At 42.0% G+C, this 12,974-nt stretch overlaps 1 protein-coding gene across 1 annotated transcript in view; it reads right to left on the bottom strand.

The window, feature by feature from the left end:
- PHEX (phosphate regulating endopeptidase X-linked) overlaps window positions 1-12,974 on the bottom strand; it is a 191,850-nt gene that overhangs the window by 128,564 nt on the left and 50,312 nt on the right. Inside the window, exons 6-9 of the mRNA XM_081043200.1 lie at window positions 11,539-11,607; window positions 8,881-8,997; window positions 6,098-6,181; window positions 4,188-4,333 (exon numbers count right to left, since the gene is read on the bottom strand). Of these exons, the coding sequence (XP_080899326.1) occupies window positions 4,188-4,333; window positions 6,098-6,181; window positions 8,881-8,997; window positions 11,539-11,607 (416 nt within the window). The remainder of the gene's footprint in view (window positions 1-4,187; window positions 4,334-6,097; window positions 6,182-8,880; window positions 8,998-11,538; window positions 11,608-12,974) is intronic.

Here is a 12,974-nt window from a genome sequence, read left to right on the forward strand (position 1 = left end):
TTACACTGTAATGTGTATATGAATCCCCAGGGGATCTTCTTACACTGCAGATTCTGATTCAGTAGGTCTGGGGCGGAGCCTGAGAGTCTGTATTCCTAACAAGCTCTCAGGCAAGGAAAGCCCATACTGCTCTGTGTGGGCCATGACGTGTTTCCCCGAAAAGAAGACCTAGCCGGACCATCAGCTCTAATGCGTCTTTTGGAGCAAACATGAATATAAGACCCGGTCTTATTTTACTATAATAAGTCTGCAGTACCCCTCACTCAGTGATGTACCAGACAACTGGTTTGCCAAGAAAAAGAAGAACTTGATTTGTAGCATCTGCTAATTTCCATGGTGTAAATACTCCCACCAGAGTTGGTTTCAAACTGTCCATGTGAGATCGTTCACCATAAATCTGGGAAGACATGCGCAAAACTTGAGGGACCCAGCACATCACTGCATCCTCACACCTCCTTTCAACCTTGAACACCAGCTCCTTTCCCCACTGGCAGCCTGCAGCTCATGCCCCCAAATGGCCCTACCCTGGCCACCTACTCCCTTGAACCGCAAGGGCCAGCACAGTCTCTGGCACCACCTCTGAGGGATCTCATTGCTCTAGTTTTGTGCCATGTGCCACCTGCCAGAAGTCAGTGTGACTGCTCCCCACAGCCACTCAGTCAGAAAGAGAAGCCTAATCCCACCAGGCTGGCAGGAGGGGGCATGATACAAGGGGAAAGCAATAGTCAAGAAATAAGCAGCTAATACCAACCTAGGATGGTTTTGTAACCCTGAAAATTACAGGAGAATTGTCTGTCTCCAAAACTAACAGGGAAGTGTCTGACCTGTCTCTTTTCCATGTATGGGACATGTATGGAAAAGAGACAAGACATAGAAATGAGGGTGACCCAGTTTAGAATCTCAGCTCTGCCTCCTCTTAGAGGTGTTTCCTTGGGCAAGTCACTTCAGCTTCTTCATCAGTAAAACGGGAACATGTAGTTATTTTACGGATCAAAGATAACTTAGCCATAATAGTGGTTAACATCAACATGACCCATGTGTGATTTTCATAGACAGCTTCTCAGAACAGAAGCACAGCAGAAACACCCAACTTGAGAAGGATTGGCTGACTATTTCTCGAAAGGTGCCTCTGGGGGAGAGGTGAGCGGGTCACAGAAACAATCATCTGACGCCTTTCCTCTACACCTCCTGACCCTGAATCAGCCCCTCAAAGCCTCCCCAGCTCTCCAGGCTCCTGCTTCAAAGGCAACGTGCAAGTCCCATCCACCAACACGTGCAACATTCTCTTTTCCCACTCTCCCTTACCTGGAAAGCTCCTCTTTATCCTTTGGGGCTCTGCTTGTATATCACCTCGTGGATAGTGGTGACTGGGGAATCTGGCTAATGTCTAGAAATGTTTAGGAAGTATCTATTATGAGAAATACCGCACTAGGCCTTCAAGTTACAAAATCTGTTATAGCAGGTTCTCAAATAACATCGTCATTTCATTATAAGGTTGATGACAAACTGTAGGAACTTGAATCTTGACGGTATCAATTAGCCTGTGGTAAAACCGGTTTCATTACACACGTTTCGCTTCAAGTCGCAGAATCTATCGATGATGTTAAGTGAGGATGTACTGTGCAAGAATGCCCACCATCAGGTGCTCACTGTGTCATGGGGGTGGGGGCATGAAAAAAACAAGGTCACGGCAAGAACAATTTATTTGATACTTAGCTGACGGGCACACAGCTTGACTATACTTCCCAGCTTCTCTTCCAGTTAAATATGACGGTGTTCTGGCCAATAGAATATGGGTAGAAGCGACGCACACCACTTCTAGGCCTTCCTACAAAAGACCTCCCATGTGATCCTCTACTCTCTCTCTTTCCCCATCTGCCAGCTGAATAGAGAGGATTCGTAAGACCCCCTCCCACCCAGAGAAGGGCAGAGCCACATGGTAGGAGGAGCCTGGGTTCCTGAGTCACTACTTGGAGGGAAACCACCTTACAGGTACATCCATGTTGGACCGAAAATATAATTTTGATTGTGCAAACCAATGAGAGTTTAGAGGTGCTTATTATAGTGACTGGCATGTCCTCATTAACATGGTAACTCTGGGGACCCAAGGGTACATTTCCTTGACTGCCCTTGGAATGCAACACAAGTGAGGCTAAACAACACTGTGATATGCAAATAAAGTATTATCAATCTTCTCAAGTTGTAGTGTCTTGAAATCTCAAAAGAATATACAGAATAGAAGTTGTTTTTGATGAACTGGTTGTTGAGGACTAAACTACCGTGTTTCCCCGAAAATAAGACCGGGTCTTATGTTAACTTTTGCTCCAAAAGACACATTAGGGCTTATGTTCAGGGGATGTCCAGAAAAATCATGCTAGGACTTATTTTCCGGTTAGGTCTTATTTTCGGGGAAACACAGTATATGAAAGAGATGGTTTTTGTCTTTATTTAAAAGTGAAGATTCAGAATGTCTGCAGGTAATTTTTCTATCTATATTTCTTCCACTGTTGTTCACTACGTTTACAACCATCCAAGTTATCATTTTGAGAAGAAACAGATTAAAATCCCCCTTTACTCAAGGCCTTCCTTGGTCCCTTTTGTTATGACAGGTCCTGCACTTCTAAAGCATAATCATCACCATAGAGATGATTTTTCTAATACAGTAAACCAAGGCCCGATCTATCGCCTGGTTGTCAATTAGGTTTTTGGAAGTAAAATTAATACAATTTCTTAAAGTAGCTACTAATTTACAACTGAAAGTCACACAGACACTAGAAGAAACCAACTCACTAGGTCTAAAGAATACATATATACCATGGCAAACTCTACCTTTCAACAGAAATTACCACCAAAATTTAAAATGTGCCCAGTAACGCATAGGAGTAGAAAATCATTTGGGTCATATTTTACAGTATTTCAGAGCTAGGAAGTACATATGAATAAGTCTTCTAATGCAGTGAGTCCCTCAAAAAAACTAAGCATAAGACTCTCCTGGGGTGCTTGTAAAAATACAGATTCCTGGGTCTCCCCCCAGGTCTACTGTATCAGCCTCTATGGAGGAAGGGCCTCGGAATCTGTATTTTTACCACAGGCTGAGGAGATACTGCTGGCATTACTGGTCCATGGAGCACAGTTTGAATAGCAAGGCTCTACCCCACACATACACTTATCTACCTCTAGATTTAATTTTCACTTAAGAGAATTTACAAAGAATCACTGCTTATTTCTGGTAGAATTTTTAAGTGAATTTATTGTTTCTTCTCTCCCTTTTCTGTATCTCTACTACTCTGTATGCTTTACTCACTGAACACATATTGCTTTTGCCATAAGAAGATACCATCTTAAAAAGAACAACAGCTCTTCAAAGGTATCCAAATGTTTCCGTAGGTGGGGATTGTTAAGTTTCATTCCTAGGACTTTTGCAGGTGCATTTTTCTTAAACATAACTTCTGGCATCATAGCCTTGTCTAAGTCCAAATAAGAAAATATAAATTTTAATCATGGCCCAGCAATTAGCCTAGTAATTGTCTTCGGAAACTAGTTGACCTTTCCCTGCTTCATTTTCAGTAGTCAAATCTAAACTGCTTCAGGAAGAGGTAGAATTCTGTTGCCTGGGCATTTTTAGGATTTCCTTGGTTTTGCAGTGCTAAAGTAGCAAAACAACAAATTCTAAAACATTCTTTCAAAGAAAAAGCTGACAGTTGTTTCATCAGTGCAATTTTTCTACAGCTCTCAGAGTGATCTTATGTCTTTTCAATATAGGTACTTCAGTTTATTGCCACAAAGTGACTTATTGGCTAAAAAGAAACCAGGGTGAAAAAGCAGCAAAAGACCAAGAATGAACTGGGGAAAAAAAGATGTTCATATAGAAGTCTCAGAAAAATAACACCATTATATAACTAGTTCCCCAAACTAATAAACAATTTGTGTTTTCAGAGAAAAAAGTATGGAGAAAGACCAGAAATAAGGAGCAAAAATATTGTGGATTTGCTGTCATTGCAGTAAGTCATTACAGCAGACGACGGTTTGGGCCACTTTGTCACAAAAGGCGCCATGATTTTCCCCAAGACTCTTTTGATGTAACTTTCATTAAAAACAGTTTTCAAAGGACACAAGAGGGAAGGTCTTATAATTTAAGAGGGGAAAAAAAACAAAAGTCACAGGAAAATACACAAGAAAGCTCTTACTTCTTCCTCTCAGAGCCTAATATCCTAAACAAATCCTTAAAGTACTGCGGGACGCGGACCACCACGTTCTCTGAGGGGCCAATGTCTTTCAGGTCGGGATACAGCCTGGCATCGATGACCTTCTTGATGTAGCCCAGCCAGTCAAACTGAGGAGAAAGAGAGAAAAACAGTGAGAGAACCTCTTGCTGGACAGCAAGCAAGGAGAAAAGCAAATATGTAGAGTCGGTTGAACATAATCCATTGCTTGCAGTTTCAAACAAAATAATTAAAGCTGCAACTGCTCAAATCTAGAAAATAAATGCCTGATCACTGCCACCCAGACCTACTGCCTTAGTCATAAATGGAGCACGTATTCTGTACCATCTGCATACGGACAACACATACACACTCACCCAGTAATATGTACACTCACTCCCCTGGCCCCTCCAGCACTCTCCCTCCCTCCTCAACTCTGCCCTCCTTCATTCGCTCTCTCTCTCCCATACCCTCCCCTCCATTCCATGCTCTCCTTCCCTTCCCTCCTTCTCTCTTGCACTCTCCTGCCCTTGCCCCCAGCCCCCTTGCCCGCCCCCCACTCTCCCCAGCTCCCATACTTATTCACTCCCATGTCTACACAGACAGATGCTCAAATACATCACTGGTCTTCCCTCTGGCACAGCCTTTCTTACACAGGGAAACAAGCGGCAACGAAAAGTAACTGTGTCCTCTCTTTAACGCATCACTATCTTGGAGTTTTTAACCCGCTACCCCAAAGGTCATTTCCAACTTTTCATTTCCAACTTTTCTTTTCTTTTCCTTTTTTTTTTTCTGCTCCCTTGCCTGCCTCCATTATTGAAATGGAAAACTACTTACTCACTGGGCCAGCCTTCCGTGTAAGTAGGGATGGCTATGTGCCCTAATTCTACTCAATAAGAAATAAAGGGAGGGGTGGCCGGATGGTGCAGTTGGTTAGAGCGCGAGCTCTCAACAATAAGGTTGCCAGTTCAATTCCCGCATGGGATGGTGGGCTGGGCCCCCTGCAACTAAAGACTGAAAACAACAACTGGGCTTGGAGCTGAGCTGCGCCCTCCACAACTGGATTGAAGGACAATGACTTAGAGTTGATGGGCCCTGGAGAAACATGCCGTTCCCCAATATTCCCCAATAATTTTTTTTTAAAAAATAAATGAATAAGAAAGAAAGAAAGAAAGAAAGAAAGAAAGAAAGAAAGAAAGAAAGAAAGAAAGAAAGAAAGAAAGAAAGAGAGAAAGAGAGAGAGAAAGAAAGAGAGAAAGAAAGAGAGAAAGAAAGAGAGAAAGAAAGAGAGAAAGAAAGGAAAAGAAAGGAAAGGAAAGGAAAGGAAAGGAAAGGAAAGGAAAGGAAAGGAAAGGAAAGGAAAGGAAAAAAAGAAATAAAGGGAATACATCTGGGGATATTCTAGACAGGTTTTGGGTTTTCCTGGTAAAGGAGTTAGACACGGCCACCACCGGCCCTTCCCCCTTCTTCCTGCTCTGATGGCAGATGTGATATACGGACTTGTAGCCACTTTGCAACCTTGAGTCATCGAACATGAAGTTGAAAAGCCAATACACTAAAGTGGAATGGAAAGAAAGAACTTTGGTCTTGGACAACACTGTTAAACAGCTAAACCAACACCAATAGCCACGAGTGTCTAGATTTTGCCATGTAAGAAATGGGCTGTAAGTTTTTAAACAGTCTTGGAAAGGTTTTCTGTCTCCTGTAGCGTAAAGCATCTACATCCTGATGCACATCTGTGTATCAGGGACATTTTATGTGATGATGGACAAAGATGAAGATAAGCGAAAAGACTGACAGTAGGTATTACAAGGCAAAACTTTACACAAAGACAAAACACAGTCACGTGGAAAATGACCAGTTAAGATCAAATGTCTTGGATCGTTGTCACCGACCTGGGGAATCATAGCACTCAGCTGGGAAATATTCATTTTGTTGTACATGGCCTCACTGGTTCGGTTTTCATGTGGAATCATTATCTGTGGGAAAAAGACTTTGGTTACTCTTTTGAAGGAACCGTTTCTTACTCCATGGCTACTTTCTACAGGTGCCCAAACATCTGCACAGAATCATAGCTTTTGAAGATTTGGGTGTGGTGCCGAACTCAGGAGAGGAGAAAAAAGACATCACTTTAGGCAAGATCAAGAAAATAAAAAGAAATTTTCCTGTCCTAGTCAGTGTGAAACTTTGTCCTCAGTACAAAAATAACTACCCAAAATCCTTTCCACACCTATAAAGAGGGTGGACAAAATCTATTACTGACCCAGTTTTGACAGCCAAACTGAGGTTGGTCAATTGAAGCAAACATCCCATCTTCACCTGTGCCGTCCAGACAATGACCTCAGAGTTTCATGAACCACAGTCCACCCTTAATCCCCAGGGTCACATTTTCACTGAAGAGCACCAGACTATCTGGACACCACTGCCACCTGTGAGCATTCTGCCACTAGCTCATTCCTTCGCTGCCCTTCTTCCCACTAGTTTCACTGGTAGGAGTCCAGTCATCCTCCAGACACATATTTCCAAGTCTGTGTCTCCAGCCCTGACTCTTCACTCTTCCATTCCCCACATGCATGCTTTTGGCCATTTTGCCAACACCAAAGCAAATTGAAGCTTCTAGCCTCTGCATGTTTAATCTAAGAAGAGCAGCAATGATCATCTTCCTCATGGACCATCTGAATAACTTTCATGGACAGGAAGTAGCTCTCCATATCCACCCCTGAACCACATCATAATTTTGCTTTAAGGCCTTCCATCATCTGATTCCTTTGCACTAAACTTGCCATCTCCCACAGGACTCTCCTACCCTTGCAGCCCATCCACCACCACCACCCCTAGGGTTTGAAGTATTCGAGACTTTGCCTCGATTCATTTCCTCTGTCAAGCCTTTTCATTAAACTCCTCTTGGCTCCAATCACGAGGGCCACTCCATCAACAAGACCTCCCCTTGTGCACATCTCTCTCTAGCTGGGACTGGTTAAATGCACACTTTCATGGCTGGATTTAGTGACTTATTTGTGCTCAGCTAGGCTGTCCTGCCTTCCCATGGAAGCTTCAGAAGTTTCCCTAGGACTATGTGTCTAATTAATTTCGAACGTCCCCAGTGATCTGGGCTAATAGACGGAGGTAAGCATTACTAGCTGGCCAAAAACTCATGCACCATGGATTTTTCAAGGCAATGTCACAGAGCGCTGAGTGGCAGACATCTGCCCCCTCTTTTCTAAGTGCTTCCTCACGTTCCACGGGAGACTGCATGTATCTTACAAATAGCCTCCTGGCTCTGTTGGAATCACTGCCTCAGAGAATGTCCACTCCTCCTCCCTCTACTCAGGCTCAAAGCCCCAGGCTGGAGCCCTTTGGCCTCAAAGCTATTTTCAGCTCTCTGCCAGCTACTTTCCCCCACCCCATGGATTTGTCAATTCATTTAGCCTCTTGACAATTCCCAGTCTTGCCTCAGCCCAGCTGTTTTTAGTTCCCTTTTTGGTCTAAATCCCTGGCTCCAGGCAAGGCCTTCTCCAATGTATCAGAGCTTCGGTCCAAATTACAGCTCTGGGTCTCCTATTTGCCTCTAGACGTGGCTTAGAGGCAGTCTTTGACTCCAGGACATCTGCAGCAGTCTTTGCACAGCCTTCAAAGGTGACACGCAGGAATGAAATTTTTACGCTGCAAGTAGGAGTTTGAAGAGAGGTACACACGTACATCACTGCTGCCGAGAAACACTAATTCCTCCTGGCCCTTATCCATCATCCCAACTCTACACCTCAACACCCACCACCATCTCACCAAACACAAAACCAAGCAACATTTGCACTCACATGCATTTCAGGATTTTTATCAACTTGCTATAAAAGACTACCAACCCCTATGCAAGAGTTTCTTGACAAAGGGTTTTTTTCCACTACAAGGTATCCCCCATAGGCTTATCTTGCTATATTTGTTCTTTCTCATCCTGGGGATGTATAAGGATTTTATACCTTAGTTCTTCTATAAAAAAGAAAGTTATTCTATGAAGAAAGTTAACGATTTAAGATTTCTCATTCTCCCTCAAGTTTGTTCTTATATCTTTTTGTTTCCTCCATTAGCCTAAAAGAACTTAAGGTGCCTTTCACTAAACAAATGACATAATGACACAACGACATTCATTAAAGTGGGGCAAGAAAAGAATGAAAAACAGGGTTAGGTACAAAGTAGCATCAGAAAGGCAGCTAACAATGCTTACCAGCATGCCCTATACACTTTCTACACGAAACTGTGTGTCCAGTATGGGAGTACAGACTTCCCTAAATCCCAGTCTTAGGTCAGACTAACCCTGAGTGGAGAATGGTGTAAAGAATAGCTTTAAAATTACCTTCCATTAAAACCAATTCAATAAGGATTTATTAAATATCTATTCTTCTAGTGGAACCACTCAAGAGTTTGTCTAGGAAAACATAATCAGAGGGTCTTTGGCCACAGCTGAGCAGCATATGGACATTGAATGGGGGCCAACCAGGAAGGCAGAAGAAATGAAGAGCTCTTCTTTCTGTCATGGTTCTTCTTCCTGTTACTTCCCAGAGGGGATGCTATTAGTTCTACCTTGGCCCCAAAGGACAATATCACAGAATGCTATTTTATATATTTTTTCATTCCAGATATACTTTAAAAAAAGGAAAAGAAGAGATTTTAGATGAAGACTTACCTCGGCTATCTTAATTTCCAATCTAAGCACCGACTTCATGTCATGTTCTGCTCGGGAACTATTAGCTCCCAAAAGCACGGCAGTATCCACCATGAACTTGTAAAGGGCATCCCGATACTGTGAGAGATAAAGAAGCAAGCGAGCATGACAACCACCTATTAGGAAGTATGTTTCGGGGACAGAGGGGAGCAGAAATAAATTTTCACTTGCATTTCACTCAAAGTACAGTACAGGCATTATGCAATACCAACCACCCACCTACCACTTTGGGAGAAAGAAGAGTGATGGCTACTTGCATACTGTTTCCATGACAGACAGAGATGTCCAGCCACCAAGAATCAAGAGAATTAGTTTTGTGACAACCAGCAATATTATGGATACATGAAACATCTCCAGATGAGCCAAGAATAGAAAGTCAAAGGTCAGACTCTTCTTTCCAACTGAGACGCTTTAATAAAATAATGGGAAAGAGCTGTTGCTAAAAGCAGGCGGCATGATCCATGAAGACTAGTGGGAACTGTGATTTATTCTCTTCCAGCTCAATTTACTCACCTTCACACTAAAAAATAAGACCAGCAACCGCAGCCCTATCTATGTCTTTCAGTTTTGTATGGTTTTTACAAAGTTCTCCTCTCTACCTCAGGGAAAAGGAAGAGATGAGAGAAATGATGAAGTGAAACCAAGCAAATGGCAAATATAGAATTTCTTCCCTGAATGTTCATAAACCCATTGTCATGATATTCATATGCCATTGGAGGGGGGAAACCCTATTTTGTGAGAATTGAGGAATCTCACTGGGGGTCACCTCTCCTTTCAGATATACTTATAAGAACTCAATATACCAGGTATTAAATTATCTCATAGTTATGCTGTGGCAATAAGACTTCCTAACATACACCTTGATTCTGTAAGCTATTCTTACTATGTTTATGACCTCGGAACTTATACAGTGCTTGGCATATAGTATGCCCTTAATAAATATTCGTTGAATCAGTAAGCAAGCTTTGTCAATAGTCTTAATTAGAAAGAATGTTTTGCAATTTCCAGTTCAATTCAAAAAATATTCATTCAATCAGTATATGTGCAAGATGTCTTACTACTAGTCATTCTGTGCATGTGGGGGGGTGTACAGATAAAAAAATTAAATAATGCTTATGCTTGAGATTGGTTCCCAGTATGTGATCTGGTTCCCAGTATGTGTGTGTGAGGGAGATAGATACACGTGTAATTTCCTTAATAAAGCTGCTAAGGGCTTGAAAACTAAAGAGCTGGAGAAGAATTCTGGCCTGGAGAAATCAGGGAGATGGCATTTGAAAGCGACAGGCTCGGGAGCAGTGAGGTGTCGAGTCTGTGAAGTGTACGAGTCTGCTTTTGTTAGGGGGAAAATAACTAGACGTCACAGCAAAGGTGATTTGGGATCAGGTCATAAAGAGGTCTTGAACTCCCTCTAAGGAATTTAGGTCCTAGCTTATTTGAGCAAAAGCATGATGGAAGCTGTGCTTTGAGAAGAGAATTTGTCAAGTGGTAAAAGGAGGCAATGGAATGAAGGGGAGGAAGTAACAATAGGCTATCTGCTGTAGGGAAGTAGAGTTACCAAGGATGTTACCTGAGGCAGGAAGAATAGAAAGGAGGGACCAGGTGGCAGACAGCTTTTGAAAGTAGAAGCCACAGCACTTGACTGATTGGTGATAGCGGGGGAAAAGATTTCAAGCCTGGTTGCTGATAGGGTGGTGATACCAACAGAAACAGAGGTGCCCCAGATTGACAAAAGTTCATTCCATCCACTTTTAAGGAGAACTTGCCAACATTCTTTGATGAATGTCCTCAGCCAGAAGGTTGCCTAGAATCTTGGCTAGTTTACTGCCCTCCAGAACCTTCTAGATATAGGGTTTAGTATAAGCAAAGGAGCAGGGGCTTCCATTGTGAGCCAACACTTCCCAGTCAAAGTTCCTGCATTCCCAGGCGGGACCAGAAACCAGATTGCTCCCTGGTCAAGGGGACCCTGGGTCTAAGGCTCCTTGGAAGTTCAACAAAGTTTCTAAAATGAATTGAAAGTGTCGGGAATGAACCAGCTCTAATCCAATAACCAAAAACCTAGATTTCCAAGTCAACCCAAGGAGTGTAACCTGATTGATCCCACCTGGTTCTCATTAATCTTACATTAACCTGGTGCACCTGTTAAAAAACAGATTCTTGGGCCCCACTTCAAGTCTACAAAATCAGACGCTCAGGGCTGTGGCCCGAGAATCAACATTTAAAGAGGCTTCCCAGGTGGTTCTTAAGCAGTACAAACTGAGAACCATTGGTCAACTGGGTACCCCTCCCCACATGTTACTTCTGTAATGTCTAGTGAGCTCTCTGCACTTCTGAGGAACGGCTGCAAGCTCATTTCTTGGTTACTACATCATTTGGGTATGCTGTATCCCCAGCTGAAGCACAAGGGCACTGTGGACGTGTACAGCCTTGATGCCCAGACTTTCAGAAGACAGGGAGTGCCACTTATCTGCCTGAATAAAAGGCCTTTGCTTCCTGCATTGGGAATACGGTCATCAAACAGCCACACTGCTCATTTCCAGTAAAGAGTTAGGAATTTTAGAACAACATACGAACCCAACAACAGCCTGACAAGGCCCAGAGTTGAATATGAGTAACACTTACAGACTTGGCTTCTGTGCTATTATCAAGGTAGTCTTCCCTCACGGCCAGAGAGAGAGTTGCTTGGTCCAGCTGTTGAAACAAAAACACAAAGCATTCTGCTTGCACTGTAAATTCGTATGTAGCATGTTAACAAGAGTCATGAGATCACTGTTTCCTGTCGCCAGATCTAGTATTCCTTTCACTGCAGTATTTTTCAAACTGTTAACTTGGATGGAGTTAATTAGTCTGATTTTCTACCTCCTCACCCCTAAAATACTGTGTTGCATTGATTTATTTGAAAGGAGTCGCATAATAATTTTGTTTGGGGAAATGTTAGCAAATTTTAGAATCCTCTCTTGAAAGTTTAGGGTAGATGATAAAAATACAAATAACAGGCAGCAAAATAACTAGAATTATTACTATGGAAAAGTGTAGTATAATTTATTGATTTAAAACTTTCAATAAGGGAAAATCTTGTGTCCTGAGGTTAGACAGAGTTCTTAGAAATGACACCAAAATCACAATCCATAAAAGAAAAAAGAAATTGGAGTTCATCAACATTAAAAACTTTTGCTCTGTGAAAGACACTGTTAAGGGAATGAAAAGATAAGCTACAGACAGGCAGAAATATTTGAACATCACATATACGACAAAGGGCTTTTATCCAGAATATCTAAAAAGCCCTCAAAACTCAACAATAAGAAAACCCAATTTAAAAGTGGTAAAAGATCTGAACAGACCCTTCACCAAAGAAGAGATACAGATAGAAAGTAAGCACATGAAAAGACGTTCAACATCACTGGTCATTAAATATAAATTAAATTTACAATAAAACACAACTACACACCTATTAGAATGACAAAAAAAAAAAACACCCAGTAACACCAAGTGCTAGTGAGGATTCGAAAAAACTGGACCACTCACACATTGCTGTTGAAAATGCAAAATGGCAGAGCCACCTTGGAAACCAGTTTGACAGTTTCTTACAGAGTTAAACATACACTTCCATATGACCCAGCAATCCCATGCCTAGGTATTTACCCAAGAGAAATGAAAATTTATTCCCACATGAAAACCTGCATGTAACTTTATTCATAATCACCAAAAACTGGACACAACCCAAATGTTCTTCAAGAGGTAAATGGATAAACAAACTGTGATACACAACAGAATACTACCTAGCCATAAAAAGAAATGAACATGGGCAAATTTTAATCACATCCTGAAAAAGAAAAAACTACAGGGACAGAGAACAGGGTTTATGGATGGGGAAAGTGGCTGGCTACAAAAGGGCAACACAAGGTAATTTGGGGGGGTGATGGAATTATTCTGTTTCTTGACGATGGTGTTGTTTACATGACTCTCTGAACTTGTCAAAACTTATAGGCACACGCAGCACAAAACTGATTTTAACTGCATGTAAATTTAAAAATATTTTTTTTGAAGTTCCAGAACTT

This window comes from Rhinolophus hipposideros (genome assembly GCF_964194185.1).
Source record: "Rhinolophus hipposideros genome assembly, chromosome: X".
NCBI classification, from domain to species: Eukaryota; Metazoa; Chordata; class Mammalia; order Chiroptera; family Rhinolophidae; genus Rhinolophus; species Rhinolophus hipposideros.